At 43.7% G+C, this 24,967-nt stretch overlaps 1 protein-coding gene across 1 annotated transcript; it reads right to left on the bottom strand.

Annotated features, from left to right (window-relative positions):
• Positions 1–18: 18 nt before the first annotated feature.
• Positions 19–24,913, bottom strand: znf644b (zinc finger protein 644b). Its single transcript, XM_068589512.1, has 7 exons — positions 24,819–24,913; positions 21,470–21,519; positions 6,534–9,233; positions 4,663–5,199; positions 3,220–3,333; positions 2,978–3,068; positions 19–1,920 (listed from the first exon to the last, which is right to left on the bottom strand). Exons 3-7 carry the CDS (start codon positions 9,217–9,219, stop codon positions 1,743–1,745), a joined length of 3,606 nt encoding a protein of 1,201 aa, XP_068445613.1. The 5' UTR covers positions 9,220–9,233; positions 21,470–21,519; positions 24,819–24,913; the 3' UTR covers positions 19–1,742.
• Between the last annotated feature and the right edge of the window lie 54 nt (positions 24,914–24,967).

The raw sequence follows: 24,967 nt of genomic DNA, 5'->3' as shown, positions 1-24,967 counted from the left end.
AAGCGCAATGATCTTTTATTGACATGGACATGACAGTTATTGTTTTAATACAGATAAAGCAGAATCAAATGGAAAAACACTGGGATCATACATTGGGATAACAACCAGGAACCGTCCTCGTCTGTCCTGCGTCTGCTGGGCTCTCTGCATTGACATTCACAAAAATAAGGCCTCTTGCAGTTGAAGTCTTTTGTTTTCTAAAGCGGCCCATTTCCCCTTTACCTATATATTCCAGTTTTACTAGAACTTAACGCGGCATCACTAATAAATGCTTTTATTCACGTTATTCATTTCAATTCAGTGATACTTTCAAATCATGCAAGTTTACTATTAATGCTACTGATTTCTATACAAACATCTACAAAATGTTGTATTAGAATCTCAGCCCAAGTCTTAAAACTATCACGCCTGAGTAAGGAAGGTATATTAGATATTTTATAGAAATTGACAATTGTATATTAGGGAGCGCTACAAGTCTACAAATTTGAAAAAAGTGATTAAAAACAAAACATAAATGAATACATAAAACTACATTTGTTTAAAAAGCTACATGTTTTTTGGATTTAGGTACATCTTGTTTTTGCTTATATTAGAGTTGTTGGCTTTCATCAAGAGATAGGCATTACTGAAATGAACCTATAGATTCATATTGGTGCTATAATATATGTGAATATGTTCTTTCTATATGGAAACAAAAATAAAGTAGTGTCGAATTGTGAAGGCGACCCAAATAAGGACAAACTGTAGCTGCGCTTAAAAAAAAAAGTCTTTCAACCACGAAAGACCCAATTGAGTCCGAGCTTTCAATACAGAGCTGCCACAATGAGAAAGAAAATGATTCCAACAACACGTTGTTGTTGTTGTCGTTATAACTAGATGTGATTCTTGTTATAACTCGAGAGTATTCCTCATTATAAAAAGATGTTGCTATCACGGCTGTAATGAGAGCCGGATTTCAGAACTGGCGCTGATGGGTGAAGGTTAAGCAGGAGAACAGCGACAGAACAAGCTGTCCCGACATAATGAATGTCGCTTTGATTAAGAGAGATGCTCCCTCTGATGCAGGCGCAGGGAGGTGAGAGCCCACAAAGCATCCGCGAGCTAACGACAGCCCCGCGCACACTGCTTAACAACCAGAGCCCCGTTTGATTTTATGTCGTCTCTAGAAGAAAGCGAGGCGTGAACTCAATTGAAATGCTTGTGTGTTTTGCCAACATATGCTCCTTTTAACATTTCTTGTTGTGGGAAAAAAAAAAAAAAATTATAATATTTCTTATAAAAAGGAGAGTATAAGCTATTGAGAAATGTTTCTTTTTATAATGAGAAATGTTCTCTTTACGACATTCAAAAGTTACAAGAAATTGAGATATTTGGATATTTTTGTCATTATAACAAAATGCTTTTTAACAAGGCACTTTTCTTTATCATGACAAAGGAGAAGACACAGGAGAACAATGTTTTTTCTAACTATGGCAGTTCTGCACCACCAGACCAGCTTCAGTAAACCAGCAGTCAATAAAAGATCAATCCTACAAGTGGGATTAAGGCAAAGCATAGCATTAAATATCCTATATAAGGTTTTCGCTAATATATACAATATTATGAATATACTATGATTAAGTAGTCTAGATAACCTGTTATATGTTACTAAAAACGGTTGCAGGACTAGTCTAAAACAATGTTTTGATTATAGAAACAATGTGAAAATTTCGCGCAACAGGAAGTTCTCGACAGGTAAACCTCTACTCAACATCTGGGCGCTCACGAGACATACTCATGTGTATTTTGTGATGAAGACCCAGAACCTCAACCATCCCGGACCCTGAGTGGGGCACGCTGGTGTGCAGAAGGTGCCTCTGTAAGTGCTTGATCCAGTCCTCCTGGATGGACAGCGGACCCTGGAAGACGAGGTCGCAGAATCTGTGGAGAGAGAGAAAGAGAGAAGGAAAGAGAGAAAGAAAGAAAAAAGAAAGAAGCAGCAAAGTCACCGTCTCTATCGTCGATGCACAATCGTCTTCTGCCAGTGTGGAATGAAAGCTTTGTTTTATTGTATGACGTTTTTCCCCTGCATCCAGTTACATATTAACATACACCAGGTTGCATTGAATAACATTGTGATGCGTTCAAGGTCCATTGAGTAAAAATGAGTGTTGGGCGAAGGTAAATCAGAACACTATCACGATGTGGTTGAATGTAATATCGTACGATGACGTTTTTGGTGAGAGAATTGAATGAACAGTTGTTGGAATGAGACGTTTTCACAGAAATATAAAACCAGTTTAACTGTTTTTTTTAGCGCGCTGGTATGGGATCGGGACTAAGCATTGGCTAATATGCAACTTTAGGGATTGGGAAAAAAAATGATAGCGGTGAGAACCTGCACTTCACTCATCCCTCGTCTCTGATTTTCGACCTGTCAATCACAAGATAGACCCAAGTAGAGTATGGAAGCGTACTCTGCTTGCTCTATTGTCTATTTCACTCTAAAAGGGTAGTTTAACATTAAAGACTTTAAACCAGTGATTGAGACTATACATTTGTGTTTACAATGTTTACCGAGGTAATAAATCAAGAGCGTAGAAACCAGGGTCATTTTCTTAGACTTCTCTACAATCAGAGGAGTCTCCCCCTCATGGTCAGTGGAGAGAATGCAGGTTAAAGGCACTTCCGCAATGTCATCCCATTTCGGAAGTGAAGGTTGCATCCCGGTGCTAGCATTGTCACAATGAGAAAGAAAATGATTCCAACAACACGTTGTCGTAGTGAGTGATGGAGGCATGCCGATGCTGTCGTAACGATGTTGCAAGCACTTTCTTTAGGGAGCGAGTGGGCGAGATGCCCAGCGGCCGCGACTTATCAGGTGGTCCCAGAAAAGGAGCGGCTGGTTCTCATCTCTTTCATTTGGGGCCGACATACGAGATGCGCAAGCGGCCAGAGAGCTCCCCGGCTTACACATGTAACCTTCTCTTGTATGTACCTGCAGGTGAGCGTGTAAATCTCAGCATCCAAAGAGGGCAGCATCTTCTTCTTCAGCCCAGGCCTTGGCTTCTTGGGTTTATAATCGTCGCCTAAAAAGACAAAACACTGCTTTATCTGAGGGAACGCATTCAGTAATCTACTAGCAAGAGGCAAAAATAACTAATCCCAGTATTGATATTTATTATTCTAATCCACATCCATCGTGAGACGTTTGTCTGAGTCGTACGGTCATCGACTTACCGGGTTCTTCAAATATGGCAATCCTCTTCCTGTGTGCAAAGGCTCGAAGATGACCAGGAAGCCCGGGGAAGGCGCCGTTACACTGAATACAAATCTCATTTGAATCACATTCCCCTGAAAGATTAGAACGTTGGAAGAAAAAAAATAACTAAGTTACACTCAAAGAACGGGACCAGTGGATAAAACATGTTTAGGTGTAAATCATACAGTTGATGGGATGATGTCCATGTAATTACAGTTTGGAATCGCGGTTTAAAGATCAGTGGTGCGACACTTTTATTTAGGGACAAAAGCATTGTGGGATTGCGCGCGAGTTCACGCGGTAATTTCATTATCAAGCAAAACTGTTACTCCCAGTGTGCTCCTCCACCTGGTTTCATTCAAAGCATCTGATTTGCGCTCTCCTGTCTGAAAAGTGTTACATGGCGAAGTTTAACACAATCTTGCTGTTTTCACATACACCAAAGTCGCAGAGGATTCATAAACTACTCGGGAACATCACAGACGTGTTAGTCCTCTGACAGAAGACCGGAGGTGGCAGTGCTGTGCCACATCGCATGTTAACCAGAATATTGGTTAAGTTGTAACCTAAAAGATCCCTCAAAATTTAAATGATTTTGCTTTTATTTTATTTCATTTACAGATCTATAAATATTGATAAAAAACAAGTTCTATATTTTCATTTAATTAGCGAGTGATGATACGATGGGAACGACGACGCTGTGATAAAACAGCAGGTTAAATATCACCTTGATGGTATCCTACAAATGCGAATCTGCACCAGTTTTCAGCACCAGACGCACAGAAAAGACATCTCCATGAGGACATTACAGCTCAGCAAAGAGCAATGTGATTTAAATCTTTACCTTTTACAGTTTTTTATCTCATCTTTCATTGTACCGGCACTGAAAGTTTGATTTGGACCGACATTAAACAAAATTGTGGAAACACGGATGACGGGCTTCCAACTGAACATCAAGAGGATCTCATGATTTTTTAATACCAACTTCAAAAGCACTTTGGCGACATTCAATCTACTGTATTAGTGATGTTGTTGTTGTTTTTTCTCGATAAAAAAAACATAAAAAATCAAATGATAGTGAACTATTGTTAACTGGCATCCGCTTGTTTTCTATGAAGAGATACTGAGAAAATGTGTCGTTATATTTTGATACCAATCAGAGGACTGAACATTAGTGAGTACACTATTAATACTCAGCTGAACGATTTATTGGTTGGTCAATAACTTCCCCGGTAAACGGTGCTTCTTCCATCTCATGAGTGGTTTTGCCAAATATCTTCAAATCAAATATACTTTACATAAATGTTGACTATTTTTTTTAACATTGTTAAGATTAATATGATACTGTACCACCTCATGCTGTGAAAATCTACTTCCTGGACCCCCCCTCTCTACTTCCCCCGGCACATGAGACGTCATACCATGAGCCCAGTTTGGTTGCTCCATGTAATCTTTGGTGACATCACAGAGCTTCCTGGTGGCGTGGGCTTCCCGGTTGCTTCTCGCCGTGAGCTCCACACTCTGCCGCCTCATCTTGAGCAGTTCCACTAAAGTGCTTGTGGAGGCCTCGGTGCCTCCTTGTGCTTCTACCTGGAGCTCCCTCTCTGAGAAGGCCTCGGCTTCCTGTTTTGGTACAAACTTATCAACCGACATGGGACGCGGGCTCCTCATCTCAAACTGGATTTTCACTGGGATGCCCATGCGCATCAGGACCAGCCCATCGCCGCCGGTCCGTGCGGGGAACTGTTTCTCGTCGAGGACCTGGAGGATGTTCTGATGTTCCTTCTTGTCCCGCAGCAGTTCGTTCAGGATGCCCAGCGGGGACTTGCCGGTGCTGGTGACACTTCCGCCGATTCTCTTCAGGTGTCCCCTCACGTGGTTGGAGAGGCCGGTCTTGGTATCGAACCAACCCCAGCACAGGGGACATTTGTGCGCTCCTTGGGTTTCTGGTTTAACAGCTGGAATATCAGATATAAGAGATTTGTAATTTTAAAAAACATTGTAATGAAAGAACAACTCAAAAAGGTGCAATAAACGGGACTCGGAGCATTAATATAGCAGCATATGTGTAAAGTATAAAGTACAGTAGAGAATGAAGTCCCTCTCCTTCTGTGTGTGTTGTTATCTGGCCTCTTGTGCGTTGTTTTTCATTGCTTGGACGGCTTTGCATGCAGTTCAGTGCGTGAAGGTTAGTTTATGCTCGTCTTCGTGAAGACAGTTACGGCTGGCGGAAGAGGCTGAGGGCTTGAGCGTGCGCCTATTCACAGGTCGAGGGACATGTTCGCTTGTAAAGGCTTGAGAAACAGGAGGTCATAAAGATCTTCATTTGAATGCATTTTTTTTTAGCCAAATCAAATTGTTTACAGGATGTTCAACCTTTTATAATGCATGTGAAACTTGGCTTGTTTATTCACTGGCCTTGTGTGCAAAAGATATGAAGTAGTCGATGAATAAGAGATATGAGTTTACAGATAATCACGGTCCTTTTTCAGCATAGTGGAAGTTAGTTTATGGCTTTTGCCAGCTACAGCAAGTCTTTTAGATGTTTTCATACTTGTTTTTGTTTGTTGTCCATCGTTTTAAGAGAATAATGCAGCGCACAGAGTGTAAAGGCCTCCGTAGATACTGCAGAGACTTGCGTTACACCGCTAAGTGTGAGTATAAACAAAGCTTGGGTTTCTCCGTCGTGCCCCATTACGACACCGCTCCGCACTGCCGATATGGAGGTTACAGCCGATTAAGCCGCCTTGACCTATAACTTTGTCGCAGAAGCGCCGACCCTCAAAAACGCACGTTTGTTTGCACTTTTAGCACCGTTTAGGTACAGGGTCATGTTGTGAAGGCAATAGACACGCGTATTGAGAAACTTTAATATACAACAGGATCACGTAACGCAGCTGTACACCTAAAGCGCCTAGGATCTTAATGTTTGAACTAAGAAAACTCAATGACACTATGAAAGGAGTTGCTCCTTGTGAACATACAGAGAATTACCACAATCACAACACAGATGCATTGATAAGCAGGTATAATGGCCGTCATGGTCACTTTAGCACGTTAACGTTTGACGATTCGAACTTAACACATATTGCATCTGAGGCTGACGAGGATGTTATTAGCTTGCAAGGTATGTTTCAGTCAGTGTGTGATGTGCAGCATTACATGATTTTCCACAATCCCGACCTCTGACCCCAGATCATTTTTTTATCAAATTTGAATGCGTAAAAAAAAAAAAAAAAGTCTTCTCAACTAATATAGTAGTAAATAGTAAATCAGACACCAACAATTGTACCTTTTCTCATTTTCTTGGTGCCACTGGGGATCCTTCTGCGGATTCGCGGCTGATGGTCCTGCAACGCCACTTGCTCCGGCGAGACCATGTGCCGAGCGTTGTAGCTCAAGCCGACCCTGTGGAGGTGCCCTCGCACGTGATTGGACAGTCCCACCCCGGACTCAAACACGGCCGGGCAGTAGGGACAGAGCTTGTGCTCCGCCCCCGGTGTGGGGAAAACATCAAAGCGGTCCCCCGAAGACATACAAGGCGACTCTGGGGAATCACCACGCGCTGTGCTCTCGATATACTCCTCCTTGATTATGAGTTGCTCTATGTCACTACAGTCTTCACCTCCATCCTCTTCATCATGGAGCACACGGGGGCTCTGGTCTTCGGCTGAAAACCTCTGCCTCTTTGTGAAATACCGCCTAGCGTACGGGTTCCTCCCGTTCTCTCTTTCCAAGAAGCCGCCTGTGGCGCCACTGAGTCCGTCACTGAATTTACTGCCGCCCTCGCAGCCTTTCTCCATCTCCTTATCCGCAGACGCTTTCTTGAGGCTCTGGCAACACCGTGCCGATATATTACCATTCATATTGTCAATAGTGTTATCCAAGGACGTTGACATTTTTCTCATTGACAGGGAATTTGGGTTCGCCTGCGCTTGTAGTAAGCTCGCTGGGTTGTTCTTGCCACCCTGACAGAACATCTGGTCTAATTTAAGATTTCTGGCGGAAGGTAAGAAATCGACAGTCGCAGGACAGGTTGCCTGCTTTGAGCTGCCAAAAGCCTCGCAGTCATTGTTTGCGGAGTCTTCCTCCATGCAGGTGAGATCAGTTGCCACATCTAATTTTTCCACTGGCTGCGGGAGTAATTTTCCGTGCCTGTCGACCCTCCACAAAGACGGCGACAGCGCGTTTTCAGTGCAACCGACATGGCACTCAAACTGAGGAGAATCTAGGTTTTTTTCATTTGACTTTTGAATATAAAGGTCCCCCTTTTCACCGGAACGGCGGGGGAAATGTGTCGTTCCTCCGAGAGCCGCCTTGTGCAGATTTGGTTCAGGCGGGTCAGCGACCTTTTTAAAACTACTGAGCGACCGCGGACCCTCCAGCTCGGAACGCCCGGCCGACACTGCGTCGTCTCTGCTCGTGAAGAAACGCGCTTTGCGGCGAAACTGAACACGGCCCGCTTCCTCGGCGGCGTCGACGCGGGTCCTTTCCCCGCGCGCGTTGAGGTGTGCGCCGCGCAGGTGGGCCTCGAGGGCCTGCTGCGTCAGCGTAACGTAGTTACACTCCTCACAAAAGTAGTAGTGCTTCAGATTGTCGCACGTCTTGGCGTGCTGGACGGAGATTTTCGGGCAATCGCAACTAGGTGCGCAACCGGGTGCGCAACGACGGCGCGGCGGCGCGGCGTCCCCGTCTTCCAGTTTGGTGTTTTTGAGATCTTTGATTCCCTCCAGAAGTTTTTCCAGCCTGTCTCGGTGAATAATGATGTGCCTCATGAGGGAGCCGCTATCACAGAACAAACGCCCACACTCCTTGCATATAAAGGGCTGCGAGACGTTCTCACTGTTCACCTGATTATGCTTGCCTAAATGATACATCATATGTCTATGGAAATGTCTCCTCTCCTTGTAATTAACATTGCATGTTGTGCATGAAAAGAGAAGTGGATCCCGTTCGACTTGTTCCGTCCTCAACCGTTCCACTTTTGTGCTGCAATTGTCTTCATCTTCGGGGTCATTTTCCTCATTACAGCCTCCATGTGCTGCGGCGCTATAAATATGGTGCAGCGAGTCTGACGCTGTGTTCCTAGAAAGAGCTTTGAGTGGCTCCACGGAATATGTAATATCAGATCGGGCACCCCAAAAAACGTCTTGGTCGGCGTCGCCGATGTTTCCGACGTCACCGTAGAACCCGAAACGTCTGTTTGTGTGATTTAAGCTGCTGTTAACCTTTTCCAGAGAGCCTGACATGCTTTTTGCATGCGTGTTGTGCTTCCTGTCCCCTCGGTGCATCACTCTTGTCTCCAGCCTTCTGTCGTCGCGCAAGAGGCGCTCCCTTGCTGAATCCCACCCGGCTGCCTCGTAATCATCCGAAGAGCTCTCTGACCGCTCCGCGCCCCGGCGAGATCTTGTTTTCGTGGTCTGCTTTGTCAAAGGTTGGCTAATGTGCATTTGCTCCGCGCCGCCCGCACCTGACAGTGTGGGACAGGCCAGTTTGGACTCATTCTCCTCCGAGCGAGACGGTGGCGTGTTGACACCTGGCTGTGTGGCCAGTGTTTTCACGACGGGCCCCGCTGTGTTCTTCCAAGCGTCTGATTGAAGCTCACTAGGTGGTGGTAACACCTCGGGGCTCGTGTCCTTCCCCGCTTGCCACGCGGCATGCAGGACATTGTTGGATAAAACAGTGCCTTTGTTCAGGACACAGTGTACCTCTGAGGTGGGGTGTGAACCAGGTCCATTAACAAGTGCTCCTGAAGGCAATGAATTGCCTGCATGGGGAACAGCGGGGACCCCGCTGTATACAAATGGATTCGGCTGGGTTCCATTTAAAGGGTTTTCGTGTTCATCCGAGGACAGACCTGCAGCATTGTTCTTCGGGGAGAATGTGTGACTCTGTAATGGCTCTTGAGTTCGACCTGGGCTGTCAGACACCCATTCCACGTCTTTGTCCTCTTGTGCATTTCGACCCAGATCAGACATAGCACCAGTACGTTCTGAAACATGAAAGAATAATCACAAATTTATCAAGTGCACTTCATATTTCTATTCATATCAAGCGAGCGCCGTCTAAGAGCTTGCGTCGCTTTACGAGCCTAATATTTATTTTACTCGGGTGCCGTGTTCAACCAGCTGGAGACAATTTGCAGGAGGAAATAATGCAGATGTAAATTACAAAATGAAACACTCTCGCACAACAGGTTCAATAAAGTCTAGCTCGTTTCTTTCACGCTGGTAATGTGGTGCGGTTAAAAAAAAATAAAAAAAAGAAGTATTTTTTCCTCCATAAAACAAGAGCGGTATTATTCTGCGCCGCATTATGATTTCCCCAACACCCTTTTTCGCCACCTCTATTCACAACAAACCCTGCTGTTAGCCCTGAATACCCTGGATAGGATGCTTAATTATGTGAGCGTACCTCTGGGACACAACCTGCCCTGCTTCCCCCGCCTAAAGTTCTCAGTCGTCTGCTAAAATTGACCAATTTCCATGGGAACAAAGTACACCTCCAATGAGATCATATTGCGTCTTATCACTCTGTGATGGTGCCAACACGGATCCCAGCATGAGACCGTTGTAACTCGAATCCTGACAAATTGGCAGGCACACAATCTGTCTAAAACACAAACACAGGCCCTGAAAAGAAAATATTACGTCGTTCCGCACACACACACACAACTCTTTTTTTCATCCTTTTTAGACAAACTTAGTAATTAAATAGGATCAGAATATGATTAAACGTGTGCATGCTGCATCTCGTGACAGATTACAATATGCTGTCCAGGGTTGATTTAGTTTGAAATGTGCGCTCAGTGGGATTTGACATCCAGGGCTGGTCGCTCTCTACAGGAAGCTGCGTCGCTAACGAAGTGGTAAATTCAGTGTTAATGAGTGGCTTCACTGTTACCACCTCCGAGGTAAAACCTTCCGAGCTCCATATTCTCCCCATCTGTTGTGGTGTAAAAAGGTTCCAAGGGGGAACAGACGCTCTCCATTTAAAAGAGAACTTTGTCGTTACCCCCCGAACGGCGGGGTGGCAAAACCATCAAAATATCTTGGTTTGAAATGTGTGCGGAGCTTCATTAGCAGCCAGCTCACACAACATGCATCTATTTATATGTATGTATGTATATAACGAACAGGGCTTCAACAGAAAATGCAATTCTTTATGAACTTCTTTGCTTCTATTCCTTTCATTTAGTCGATGTTAAAAGGCGGACGCTGCCTTGCCTGGAGATGTTTACAGGGATTATGAGCTTTAATACAGTTAAGCTGTATGCACAGATCAATCTGCTGTGAGCTTTAACCAACCCGGTTTGCTATTTTCCCCGAGACACTCGCTTTTTTTGTTTCTGTAAATGAGATTCAGGAGGAGCCTCGCCGTCATTGTGTATTCTTAGACAACAGCAAACACAGTTGTGTGTCGGGCCTCGTCTTTTTCTGTTTGAGAATTGTTTTTATAAAAAGATACTGTAAACATCTGGTCCAATATAGTTGCCAGTTCATTAGCTACATCTGTGCAGTCTGATGTAATAAGAACGAAATGGCTCCATCTCGGTGAAGCTTATAAGGTTAGTGAGAGGCGTTTCTACTAATCTGTCCAGGCTGGACATTATTAGGGTTCATTGTGATGCAATCCAACAGAACAGATCTGCTCAGCTTTAGTTTCGGCAGGATTTATTAGGCCGTTGCACTGGATCGCATTAGGTCGCAGCAGGTGTGCATGATAAACAGCGGGCTCACAACAATAAAAGCTTTAATTTGTACCAACAGAGAAAAATAATTTGAATCACTTCAAGTCATGCAGTTGAACATGATCTTGCGTGGCGCGCGTTTCGAGAGCTGGTGGGCTGGGAATGGTGCCATGTACTCACATCAGCGTGGCTTTGAGTCTGGCACACAGCCTCGGCGCATGTCAGGCCCTGTTCTCTTTCATCTTCCAGCCATTCTCTGCTGTGCACAAGCTCATTTCATGAACAACATGCCATACACTTGCCTGGAAGAGTATTCCTGCCTGAATTAATGTTTTTTTGCTCTTGAAAGCAGATGACATTGTTTTACAATCATTAAGACATAAATTGCACTAAATATAATCCTCTAACAACACGAGGTAGTTAGAGGGTGGGTGCTATTGTGGGACTTTACATGTCATGGGGCAAGTGGCCATTAAACAAGACAAAAAAAATGTATATTTAGCTGCTGTATAGTAAGTAAACTGCCTGACACAATAAGATGCAAGGGGAGCGACTGAGGCAGAAAGAAATGCTGGACTATGGAAGAAGTTAAAGGGCTATAGTTTGAGTCTTAGTGGAGTTGTATGACATACTTATACACGTTCAGAGTATTACCGACTGTAATAGTACTGTTGTGGACGGAGACATCAGCAAAACGTATTTTAGATGTATGAACTCGTTCCAAAGCCACCAGACTCCATTGAAAAAGAAACTGAATAATTTGACCAGGCAGAACACGAGGCTTGCTGCTCCACCACCGCCTCAGTCGGTTAGTGTCGTTGTGTGACTTTGGTTACTCCTGGTTCACCAGAAGATCCGGACAATCCATTAAATAAAAATAGCTTGAGTTAATAATCATTTGAGATGAAGATGATGAGGAGCGGGAACCAATCGAGGAAGAAGCTGAGACGTAGAGGACGAGCAGGAGGAAACTAAGACACCTTCTGTGTACAAGTGATATGGAGATTGATCACTTGTGTCAAAAATGCAAATGAATAGAACATCAAGACTAACACAAAAAAGGTTAATATCTGATATGGCTAATTACTTTTAATGTGTAATATAACCAATTGATGGGTGCTAAAAAATTAAACACAAGTTGTTTTAAGGTGTAAAAGGTACTCTGATTACATCCAAGAATACTCAAGGTACTCCACACTGAATATATAGAAAGTCTCGAAGTACATAGACTTTATTTTGTTAAATATATGTTTGGTTGATTTTTGTGTTGTGTGTGTGTGCTTTTGGGATAAAAAACAAGAAGAGAGTACAGTTACTCAAATACAATAGTCTATTCACTGATTAGTCAATTTCCAGAAAATTAATCTGCAATCATTTTAGTCAGTTATCAAGAATTAATGCCAAAACGTTTTGCTGGTCTCAACCTCTTTGAATGGCAGTATTTGTAGCTTTTATTCCGTTTTATATAAATTGTAAATTTGGGGATTTTGCACTGTTGATTGAACAAAACAGGCCGTTAGATGAAGTCACTTTGGATCCAGAAAATCGTAATGGTCGAGACAAATCGCTTAGAAAATAATGTAGTCAGGCCAATTCTAAGTCTAGCTGTCCACAACAAACAGAAACAATTAACAGAAATATCCACAGGGACATTTCTTTTCATAAATTATTTAATGCAAACTACCAAAATAGCCAAACTTGTCTTTGGCGCTGTCGGCTTGTGAGGGCTGCGAGTGTCGAGGCAAATTCCTTCTCCTTGTGCGACTGAAGACCCGGGCTGGCAGCACAGTGGAGACGGCGCTGGAAACCAACTGGGACCAGTCAGCCAAACCATTTCAACCGCTGGAGCTGTCTGTGTGGATCAACAGCCAACCTCATACTCCTCTGCCATCGCCTCTTGCTGGAGAAATGTCTAAACAAGAGGGGTTGGAGGGGGGGGGAGCGGTCCCTCAAGTACCGCGCCACACAACTTCCTCGGCTAATGGGATCCATTGATTTATTTGACACAATGTGAATTTATGAAGCCGCCTCTTAAGCGCGAGAGTATCAAAGCGAGGCTCAAAAACAAACAGACGGAGATTCGGCTTGACATTCCAGTAATCCCAAGGTGAGTACGTTCTCTCGGAGAAGGTGCCACAGCGGAAAGAAAAAGAAACAACAAAAAAAATACAATGTTACATTCTCCTTCTCCTCTCTGAGCCCACGTGGTTTTCCACACTATCGAAACGGCAGAAGGCAGGAAGAAATTAGCTGAATACGCCACAAGCCAAACCTTAGTTTTCCTCAATGTGATTAACGGAGGGACGTGAAGAAACACGGCAACGGCAGATTTCACGAAACACCCCAGATTTCTTAAATTTGCACGGGAGAAAATAAAGAGAGGGGCTTCACACGCTGCCTTTGTCTGGATTACGCACTCTTTTATCCCACTGAATTCTTGTCACCCAAAGGTCATTTCCATAATAATGGACTCCATTCTCCCTAATGGGATTTTGGCTGTGATTATGTATGCCAGCGTCTTGTGCAGACACTATCAGCCCTGTCATCCTGAATTGCACAAATGTAATTACGCAAAGCCTTTGATAACTAAACAATGTAATTTACTGCTTGAGTGAAAATAGATACCGAGTTATACGACTCAAATTACACATTAAAGGGAAATGTGTGAGCACCAGAGGAGGTGTGTTGCAAAGAAAATTATGTTCTTTATTGGAAGAAAATTAAACGCTAATGCATGCTTTAAGAATATTTGGTGTCCATTCTAGTGTGTGAAGAGAAGATTCACAGAAAAAAAGTACCACTGGGAGAGGTAACTTTAAAAGGAATAGTTCCATATTTTTGGGATCTACCCTTACATAAAATAGCAATGATATCTGCAGCCAGCAAGCCCAGCTTAGTATGAATACTCGAAACTATTGAAAAAAAACTTGACTTTTGGTAACAGAGAGCCAAAGTGAAACGGGAAGCTTCACGTTTCCTTCCAGGAGCAAGAAAATCTCATTCAACCCCCCGTTAACATTTTTAACTACGTTATTAACCAAATGTCTAACCTTGGAAAATATACCGGACCAATCATTTGATTTCGTGAAAGCCATGAAGGTTTTATTTATATTAGTGTCTAAAACAAAAAGTATCTAATTTAGTGTCAGAGAAATGTAGTTTCTTTCAGGCCATTTTTCTTTGTTCCTTGTACATTTCGTTGAGATAATAAAGGTACCATCGTCAAGGTATTTGAGAAGTACTTGTCGGGCGTTCACTTCTGACCCCGTCTGGAGCGGATAACCATTTGTCTTGTGAATATGGACAATAATGTCCAGGAATGTTTCCCTTTTCTCAAATAGACTGATGAACCAAAAGCTGAACGAGAGACTACATTGAGTTACAGCTGCGTAGGCCGCACACCACCAAGGGTAACAGATCAGTAGCTCCGCAGCTCTTTAATAAATACTTTATATCAAATTAGTTCAATGTTTAGAACAAAGAAAAAGAAAATCACAAAGTCAAATGACAAGTTGTCTTCGGCATGTTTAGTTTCCTTCGGACAGAGCCGGGCTAGCCGTTTCCCCACTGCCTATGCTAAGCTAAGCTAACCAGCTGCTGGCTGTAGCGTCACATTTAGCAGACAGACATATTTAACTCTGGGCAAGAAAACTAAGTATGAGTTATGAGGGTTAACCTGGTGAGAGTGATGCCTTGAACCAGGTGACACCAAATTAGGCGAACCAAAAAAAACAATCCTTCGTCCGACACATATTCCAACCCCCCCCCTCGCCTCCGACAAACCCGCCCACAATAAACTTCTCCTTGCAACTATCTCCTCACCAAAAAAAAAAGAAAAGAAAGCGGAACGAGTGAGGCGGCTGTGATGGTAGATTTACTGATGAAAAAAGGTGAAGCGGGAACATTGGGGGTGATAAAAGGGGACAGGGAGCGAGTGACAGTTGGGTTAAGACAGAAGTCATGTTCAATAGCAGGTAGAAACATCAAACAGTGAGTTCACAGGAAACCCCATGCAACCTTGTCTTGAAGGAGGATTTTCTGTTGTGTGGAGTAGATTATATCTGTTCAAGCTGCTGACACGGCCTCATTTGCTGCCCGTAGTGTTGGAGGGGGATTAAACGATATAAACTTTAAAGCTTTAAACAATACCTTTCAAAATTAAATGGATTAAGGGAGGGGTGTCTGATGGGGATTTCCCAAGGCTTTGTTAGTTTTAAACTCTACTCCTTTAAAAAAAAAAAAAAAAAAAAAAAGAGGAAGAAGAAGAAAAAGAAGAAGAAATTTCTCAGGCATGTGACCGTTTTAATGAGGCAGCTCTCACGTTGAGGAGGGCAGCGGGCTGCCGAAGCAGATGGCTCTCATAAACATCATATCTTCTCTGTTTAGATACACGACTTCTCATCTCCCGATGCCGAGAGGAAAACAAACCCCGACCATCACCGCCAGCGCTACCCGCTTGCCCACTTTTGGCACGCTGCGCCGGCTCGTCGAAAATGGCACATTTCCATTTTTTCTCGCGTTGCCCCACCCGCCCCCCTCCCCCGCAACAATATGCATGAGCTGCGCAATTGATACACATAACCTCTAATCTGTTCTAAGTATACGCAGAGGAGATGCTGCGACTGCGGCGCCGGGTGGCGGCAGTTATAGGGTGTTGACTTTTATTAAATGTTACGATTACCATATAACCGAAAGTGTACAAACACCAGGAAAGACAGAAGTTGTTGCCGGGATTCGGGCGAATGCCTCCCTCTTCGGCTGGGATGCGTTTATTAATATATATCAAACTTTGTTGCTGCCGCTTTGCTGCAGACATGTGACCATTCAGATGAAAGGGAGTTGGTGTCAAGCTGCTCTCCAAATTGAGGACGGGCTCCACATTGCTCAGCAGACATCAGTGGGCTTAAAACTCGGAGGCATGTCAAGTATCGCAGGTATTAGGATGAAACCTCTCATTATCTTTCTTTAAAACATAATGTGCGAGTGCACCGCGGCAGGATTTGGAGAGGGGGAGGGCGGGGGGTGACGCGGGGAGCATGGGCCTCGCAGTCACTAATGGCAACCGTAGTGAGCCCTCAGCAGGCACCTTGAGTTCTATTATTAGCACCGGGACAAACAACTCTAAACAGGAGCTGGATCAAGTGTGTCGTGTGCAAGCCTCTGATTTGGGTTTAGGGAGCTCCGAGTGGCTCAGGCGGGCTCCGGCGTGAGCGCGCGGTCAAAGAGATGAAGGACCGCGGCGGGCCAAGAAGTCACGCGGGAAGCGGCGGGCCGACAAAGGAAGCGCCTATTTATCCACCTCTATTGGGGGACTCTAAGTGGACAGCTTGAGCGCCGCGGCCTCGACAGCGACGGGATTCCCTCTCGTCATTTCCCAAGGTCCACACACACACGCACACACACGCACACACACGCACACTGACAGACAGACGCATGTAAGGCGATTATTCAGCGCTGCTTGTCAATTGTACCTTTTCAACCCAGATCAATGAGTCGTCTTGCACCAGGGGCCTGTATCAACGCCAGTCATTAACATGTGAGTGCCACTCCATCGGCCCCGGCTCCAAATAAATCAAAGGGGTCGGGCCACAGAAGAAAAGGGGCTAATATTTCCTCAATAACCCCAGAGGGACACCATGGAGAGATGCAAATTGCCTCCCAGGAGACCCCGGGGGATGTGGAGGAGAAGCTTGCTGGGAGGCAACGGGAAGCTAATGAGTATAATGGTAAATGTATACAAGGAGAGGGAGAGAGGAAGGAGGAAAAAAAACCTCTCTATTCATACCAATTAATGCAATCTTATCAATGGAGGTGTACTGTAGGAGGAGGGCCCGTGTCTAACCCCGTGCCCTCCTCCCCACTTGCCCCTCGCCAGCGTCTGTATTATTCAACGCGGGGGCCAGGCTGCGGTCATTAGCCCTGTGGGAGGCTGGGCCAGGCCCGGGGAGTTAAGGAGATTTTAAAAACCACTCACTCCTCACATCAAAACAAATCGGGCCGAATCAAAGGGGGCTCAAAGAAAATGTCCTTTTTCTCCGAGGGGCGAGGGAGGGAGCCCGCCATTGTTGCAAAAGCCGGCCACAGACGCACAGGAAAACACGAGGCGGCATCGGAAAACCCGAAGAGGCTTCGCCAGTCGCATCCGAGGAGGAAGAAGAAGGATTAGCGGCGATTAGAACGTCGTGGCATGAAACAACACGGATTCAAACCGGGATCGTGTTTAATGTCTTTGCATAACTAGAAAATGATGGCATCAATACATTTAATTGATTAAATGGAGCTCAGCGACTCTGATATTTGAGGTTTTATTAATATATTTTTTCCCCCTATATCATTAGCGGATTAACACGATTTTTTCTTTTTTTTCAGCTACTTGTTAAAGAGGTGCGCTTAGCTTGCTGAAAATAAAGACATCGTTTCCATGCAATTTCAACCATTATCGGTTCGATTGCAATAACTGCCGACACCACATCAGAAACATGAACAAACAAAGTTCCAACATCTGTATATCCCTCAAATAAATGAAAAGAAAAACAGGGTAACAATATTCTCAAACAAAAAGACGCTTGTTAAAAGAACTTTATCCTGTCTTGTTTGAAATGACTGACATGCATTTCTAGATTATTCATGAAACAAGTGGATTTGTGGAGGAAACTGGTTAAAACAATCTCTACCCCACTGGCAGACGTCTACTTGTTGTTGCCATCAATAAACAGACTGTCTTCCTAAGATGGAGATCTCAGATGCAGCGCCTGGTTTTCTTTAGAAGAAACATTTGACCCTGAATGGATCAACTGCATTCACGATGCAGGCCAATAATGATACGTTTCATCTTCTTCAACTGCAACACTCATGAACAGAACCCTACGGAAAAAAATCTGTAAATACATAAATATGTTTCTCTTCATTTTTTTGCAGTATTTTCAGGTATTACAGTTGTGATATATACAGTACCTGTAATTACCAAAAGATGGCCCCTGCGGCCATAGAAATGTGCATAAAATACAAAAAGATAAACTGCGTGAGTCATTTCCCATGACATATTGAGACTTAATTTTTTGTTTTAAATTTTAAAAAAAGGTATAACAAGACAGCGCTAGGATTACCTCAAAAAGGTGAACTGTCCTGTGCTCCACGGCGCCTCTAGTGGTAAGAAACTACACAGGGGAACTTTAAGTTCCATCTCAATCGATACGGCCACGCGGCTAAAAGGAATGGAAGTGGTGTGTACTTTAAGGAAGCATTTAAACTACCTGAAAGGCCAAACAAATGCTTCGAAAGCATAAAGAAGAAGCTGGAATGCCTCGATCTATCATTTTGAAGGTCACTTATCAAGTCGGGGAAGCGTACCTGACGGCGGGAGGATTTGCTGTCGAGAGATCACCGAGGGGACTCAAATGAAGGTTAATCACTATATAACTTTCTACACGTCTAATCCTGTACTCCACATTTCATTGAGCATAGCTGGGAAAAAAAAAGCCCTCCGTCAGCATAATTGCGCCTAACCTGTGCCCCGCGTTGCTCGAGTCTCGAGAATATCACAGCCAACTCGGAGAATAAGTGGGAAATTAATGAGGAAAGTGCTGAGCTCAACCTTAGATAGGTATCACAGGAAGGGTTAGCCGCCTCGCAGCTCATGCACAATAGAAGCTCGCTAATCCGAACCCTCGGAGACAGACGCCACTTGGACTTGTGAAATGTTCCGAGGGGATAAATTCTGATTTGACATTCTGATTAGACCTAAAATAGAATAAATATGTAGCCCGGATATCTGGATGTAATTATTCGTTTAGTTCTGTGGCATGACGAGTGCAAATTATTCCAAATATTTGATCATATTATCATTATTATTTTAATACATCGGAATATTCTTTAGTCATAACTGCATGTTATATCAATGTATGTATTTACAGGTTTCCTTTTAGGACAACAACAAATACAAGTGTTTAAATAATAAGCTATTCTTTGTGTTTGTGTGTGTCCCCCACTTCTGCATACAATTCCTTTTTATTATTATTTCAATTTTATAAGATTACACAGTGCACAACTGATGCTGCTTTCCAACGCATCGTCCTCTGCGAGCGAGGACGGCTGAGCGCATCAGTGATCATATTCTGCCCCTTAGTGGAGGAAACGCTCCATAACAGTGAGACTCTGCAAAGGCTGAGCAGCCGGCTGGATTGAAGACATCTGCAGCTCCTGACCGGCGGCTTCACTCAGGCTTTCATGGACCAAAGCGGGCTCACCTGCCTCGGCCCATCCTTTAAAAACAACTTCCTCCTCAAAAAGTCTTTGCTTTTTTTAACAACACAGTGACATGTGATTTTAAATCTAAATGTTAAAAAAAACTCACGCATTGAAGAGAACGTGAATCTCAAGTTTGGATGTTATGTCACGACATGAACCGGCTCCAAAAGCGATCGTCAAGCAATCAGGTTAAAGGGGTTTTGTCTGAATCAGGCCGATCCCGAGAAATGCGGCCAAACTGTTTGTGCAAAAATTCCTCTCAGTTGAGCTGCAAGTTGAGGAAGCAAAAAACTATGAAATATACGCAGGGGAAATAGCTGATATTTCAGTAAAAAGGTTGAAATTAAAACACAATGAAATGTCTGGCAAAAAAACATATTTGCATCTTGAAAACTATGAAAAGTGCGGGAAAAAAACCTGGTTGACGACAGTTCAGTAGTATTGATGTTATGTGGCAATAGAATGGTTATTTTCATTATCCAAAAAAAAATCTGACAATATTTCTTTGAGTTAAACGTTTTTTGTTTTGTTGGTTTGGAGTCTTAAAATAGTAAAGAATGCTCATGATGCCTCGAGACCATTCATTACTTTTTGTCCAAACAACGAGCTGAATGAAGGACTTTACTCACCGGGGACGTCATCAACAAACAACGAGAAAGGGAGAAATACTCACTTGCGACAAAAGGTTGGAATAGATTTGTGCAGGCAGATGAACCGACTACTAGAATCCTATTGGCCCAGAGCAGCGTCCTGGCGTCTGGCCTAAGCTACTGGCAGCTATTTTAGTTCTCTTTTAGGGAAATGCTTCTGAGCGAACTTGAGTTCCCTCTGGTAAAAGTCAAGCATTGCCTCTGTCTAGGGCTTTTATTGTGAAAGGTAAGATTGGAAAGAGTGAATCTGGTTGCGCTGCCTTCCTCAAGGCTGAAAGGTTAAAGTGATAAAGTTGGCTTCGGACTACAGAACATACATGTTGTTGTACTCTATAGTGAATGTTTTAAATATGTCCGAACTAAGCAACACAATTGGTTGATGCCTTTATTTCGTTAAATTGTTCTTGTTCTGGATAAAAAATGATCTATGTCACTTTTTCGGCGGGTAACAATTTTGTTTTGTGTGAAAGTATTCATGATAAAAACAACAGTTTGAAAAGACCTTTAAACCCAAAGATACTGTACTGTCACCTGAGACAAAGAGACGCAGCAAATCTTCATGTTGACATGTTTCATGTCGAGAATCGCTGGCATTTCTGTTTGAAAAATGACTCAAATGATACATTTTCTTTCCTTTAAAAAGAAAAGTGACACCCATAAGGAAGATTAGACGCCGTGTAGAGATCCTTATTTTAAAAGGGCCAACATCATAGAGTACTGTAAAAATACATCAGTAAAGTAACTTGGATAGATACACAGCTTTCCGTGTTTGCAAAGTCGGTGTTGTGTAGTCAGGACCAGCACTTAACTCTAACACAATAACTATTTAGTAAATTACGGATGTAAATAAAAACCTGTGTGACCTCAAATGACCTCCATGCAACACTTGAAATCACAGATAGAAATGATAAAAACAATTTCTGTGTTGGCACTACTTTTTTTTCCGGGCCAATGGGATTCTAGTAGTACTTTTTGAAAAAGCTTGAGCATTTAAAAAAACATTTTAAACAAAGACTGGAGCATCGTAAACACTTGTGTGTCAGTGATTTTGTTTCACACTGGAGAATAATCAACAGCCGGCTTGTCACTCCCAGCAACCTGCCAAGTGTAGGAGTGGAAGCACTGACACATGTAACTGACATCTCAGATTTAATTTGACTGGTAATCACACCCAGCACACAGTTTCAGAGCATTTCACACATCGGAGCTACAGTTTCAGGTGTCAAGCTGGCGAGGAGACGTACAACTGTGCCTCTGAATGATCACACCTCTTCGGAGCGGGGTCACATTTTAGCTCCGCCATTGCGATTATAATGACGGCGGCGTCAATAACGAGAACGTTAGACGCGCGCACGACACTCATTTTTCTTGCTTTTCAATTTTGAACGCAATCAACACTCGCTCGAATACTCGTCCTTTCAGTTCAGCGGCTATTTGAGAGAGGGAGGGGGGGGTCACCTTGTTGAGATTCTCGTCTGAATCATAAGCGACGAGGCGACAATAGCGCTTCCGATAGGAGACGATATTCTGCTAACACAGTGTTCGTCAAGTTCGAGCGACAGGAGGGGGGGAGAGAGCTCAATAATCATGCAGGATGTTTAACAAGAAAGAAAGAAAGAAAGGATACAAATGTGCACTCACGAGTCTATGTCAAAGCACCGCTTCCACCGCATGGCTCTGAGAAAACACACCTGGAACAGAGAGAGAGAGAGTGTTCTTTTAACTACGTTAATAAAGATGCTCACGACACATATACCTGTGATTTTCTGTAAGAAAAAATAAAATAAACATTTCAGGTTTGAGTAAGATTTCATAATTACATTTGACACACTGCCTCGGGGAATCCGTCCCCCAATAACCAGACACTTGATCCACAAGTGAAAGCTGAGGACAACCACACAAGGAATTATGATGGAAGTGATGACATGATTAGTTGATGTTGAAGCCTTTTTGTTTATTTATTTTTTTTACATTGGCTTCATTTGGTAATTGTTTGGGTTCTTTGGGTAATGCTACAGCAAAAACGTTCACACTCCCAACTCTTTGCATATTTCACACCATTTACTCAAAGTACAGGGTACTTCAACAACATGGTCAACGTTGTGAATCCCTTTGGTTATGGTTTAGGAACCAAACCACCTTTGGTTCGGGTTGAGGCAACAACCACTTGGTTAGGTTTAGGAAGACATTACGGTTGGGGTTCAAAATTAAGTTGACTCATATATGTAACTTTTAATTGGTTATGAAACGGTCTCAATTTAATACGGATGACTCTATAGGATCTGTATAAGTAAATGAGGCAATTGGAGATTGCCTTTTTTTTTCTTATATAGTCATTCTCAGCGTTTTTTCAATCGGCGCCACCTGGGTCAAACTCAATCAGATGAAATCATTCAGGAACTCCTTTAGCTCAGACCCCACTGGCCACCACCGCTGAGCCCGCTGGAGGCTCAGGAGAACCAGACCTCGGCCTTGTTTGTTGCAGACTGTCAGACTCCTGCAGCAGTGAAATGAGAGGTTTTCTAAAAATGGGACTCTGGTGCTCGGAAACACTTCCACTTTTGTCCACAGGGACCATTAAACTCGACACAAAATTAAATTGCCTTGTAGTAACCTTGATTTAGGCCTCACAACATCAAAATGTAGATGTTTTGCAAAGGCAGTGTACAATGTGTATAACACAGACACTAAAGCTGAAATGATTTGCCAATTAATTTACCAACAACAAAATGTATTTACAACTATTTTCTGTCTTATGTCATAGTAAATTGACTTTTCGGACTATAACAGTCGACCTTTGATATAATGCTGAAGTCTGGGAAGTTTGACGGAAGTTTTTCACCGTTTCTGGACGATTCAATGTGATAATGAAGATGTTAAAAACTGAACAGAACAGCTCAATGTGTTCGGCACCAAGAGAAACAACCACGACAGTTGTTAATTAAAATGCGGATGATTTAACGAGTTGAAGCAGCGATTCAGCCTGTGTGATTCTCTAAAGGCACGCTGCCCTTATCCGACCCCTCCACCCCCGCCTCTTGATATATTTCTGCAGACCTCAATGTTCTTGCTAGGCCCACCTGATTACTAAAATATCCCATCTCCTCAGCTGCTCCTCAGCTGGGTTGCTAATTCAGGCCAGTGTACTCCCATTTAAGTAGTCCCCGGTGTCTTCATTTATAGCTGTGTAAGCAGCCGGCCAAGCCAACAGAGAACACAGAGCTGCTTGCTATGCCGAGGACTTCAGGCATCTTGGTTAAAATATTTGACCTTGTCAAGTGACACATAATCAATTCGTGGATAACGCGCCTCGACCATCTCATTTATTTAGTCGAGCAGTTGACTCCTTCACTCTCAGGCGGTGTACTAATACAGCAGACACTGGCCGGCTAAGCTGCCACTGACTCCCTCCTATGGAAACGCAAGCTCGTCCTCAGACACCGGCAAGGAGCGGCGGACTCACTTACGTAGGCCTTCGCTATGCAAAGCTCCGATCCTGAGCCGACAGCGGGGATGTCTGCGGCGGGAAAAACAACACAGCGGTCGTTATTTTTTACCACCGTGCTCGTTATCTCTGCCAATCAGTTCTTTTGCTCGCGATTGACAGTCGTCCCGTACAATCACCTATTGCCGTATTTTTCATGGATTATTGGTGCAACGATTCCGAGTTGTCACAGGAGACCAGAGTTAGATGCAAATGGATGGATCACCATGTTAAATGAAAAGGCGGGTCTCGTCTGCTGATATTTACTCAAACGCACATTTATGTCTCTTTGCTACAGATATTGCGTGGTTACCTGTGTAGCATGTCCGCTAGAAGCTGGGCTACTACATGCTTGTCTGGCTTGTGTCAGCGACTGCCTGCACATAGCACCGCTTTTTGGTGGGGCCCCTTGTGTCAAGTTCATTTTCCCTCCCCACCCCGGCGCTTACGAGGCACGCTCATTTTAGATGGGAAACAATTGCGTAAACAAAAATACACATGGAATTTGATTACACTCGCTAATGAGAACAATCCGCTATGTCAAAAAAAAAAAACGCACATCATTTCCGTCACTGGTCTCCCGCAATAACATGGCACGAACGTAATTAGAGCAACTATTAAAATGCAATGCATTGAGTGATTGTTTTAATGGTTTACAGGGATTGACACAGGTTTAGACGAGTAGTTGGTGGGTGTTACACCTGAGGTCTAAAATTCTCCGGAGCAGACGGTTAGATCTTCACGTTTGCAATGATGTGAGTACTCTTTTTTGTTTTAAATGCTGACTCAGTAGTTTTGACATTGAAGAACTTCCATAAGATTAGATCCACTTTATTTCTTTAATTCCAAGCTTTTTTTGCTTAACGTGCATTTTTTTTTGCTGCAGTCCTCTGCACTTTTTTCTGTCCCTGCAGTGTCATCTTGTCTCAACCTGCAGGTCGATGAGAGTTGAACTTTGCGTTAGCCACCAGCACTACTTTTGACATTGAACAACTTCCATACGTTACAGTCACTATAATTCACTTCTCTCTCTTACAGTCTCTCTGTGTTTCTTGTGGGTCAAAGTCAGAAATAAAAAATAAGAAAAAGGTTGTTTTCAGTGTTGCCATAAAATTGACTGTCCTTTAGTACAAACTGGAATCATTCAGCTGGATAGCAGAGAGCTGCCTGCCGCTCAGACGTGAGCTTTACTTTGACAGGCTCTGCGACAGTCTGCTAGCTGCTCTGCCCGCAGACTGAGCCTCTCAAGACCAAACTGACGGCGGTGTCTCGCAGAGACAGTGTTGCAAACGCGAACCCTTTGAAGTTGAGTCGGCAGCAGCTTCCCCCAGTTCTCGGTCAATGCAGTGTTTTTGGGTTATATAAATATATATATATATATATAGCGTTATATCTTTACATCGATCCACGACAGCGACTCATCCCTGACTAATGACCACACCTGGCCGCGACGTATCCCTGCGCACATCAAAAACCGGACAGCGGGCTGTGGTGCGGGGCACTTACCTCCTCGGGACGACGAGTCGTGTCCTCAAGTTTGTCATTGCACTTGACACCGTTTACCCGTCCTTCCTCTCTTTTAGACTGTCGCCATTTTGGTTTAAAAAAGCAGGCAGGTTGCACTCTGGTCCAGAGGAGAGGGATGTTCACGGCGG

This window comes from Clinocottus analis, unplaced genomic scaffold (genome assembly GCF_023055335.1).
Source record: "Clinocottus analis isolate CAN_PGR_092001 unplaced genomic scaffold, fCliAna1.0.p SCAF_23, whole genome shotgun sequence".
NCBI classification, from domain to species: Eukaryota; Metazoa; Chordata; class Actinopteri; order Perciformes; family Cottidae; genus Clinocottus; species Clinocottus analis.
Note: the sequence above shows the minus strand (reverse complement) of the source record. Positions and strands in the feature narration are given on the sequence as shown.

Excerpts from the sequence above, each read along its gene's own strand:
- znf644b (XM_068589512.1), bottom strand. The coding sequence starts at position 9,219 with ATGTCTGATCTGGGTCGAAATGCACAAGAGGACAAAGACGTGGAATGG. Across the intron at positions 5,200-6,533 it reads CACCAAGAAAATGAGAAAAG|CTGTTAAACCAGAAACCCAA; the intron begins GTACAATTGTTG and ends CTGATATTCCAG. Across the intron at positions 3,069-3,219 it reads TGCCATATTTGAAGAACCCG|GCGACGATTATAAACCCAAG; the intron begins GTAAGTCGATGA and ends TTGTCTTTTTAG.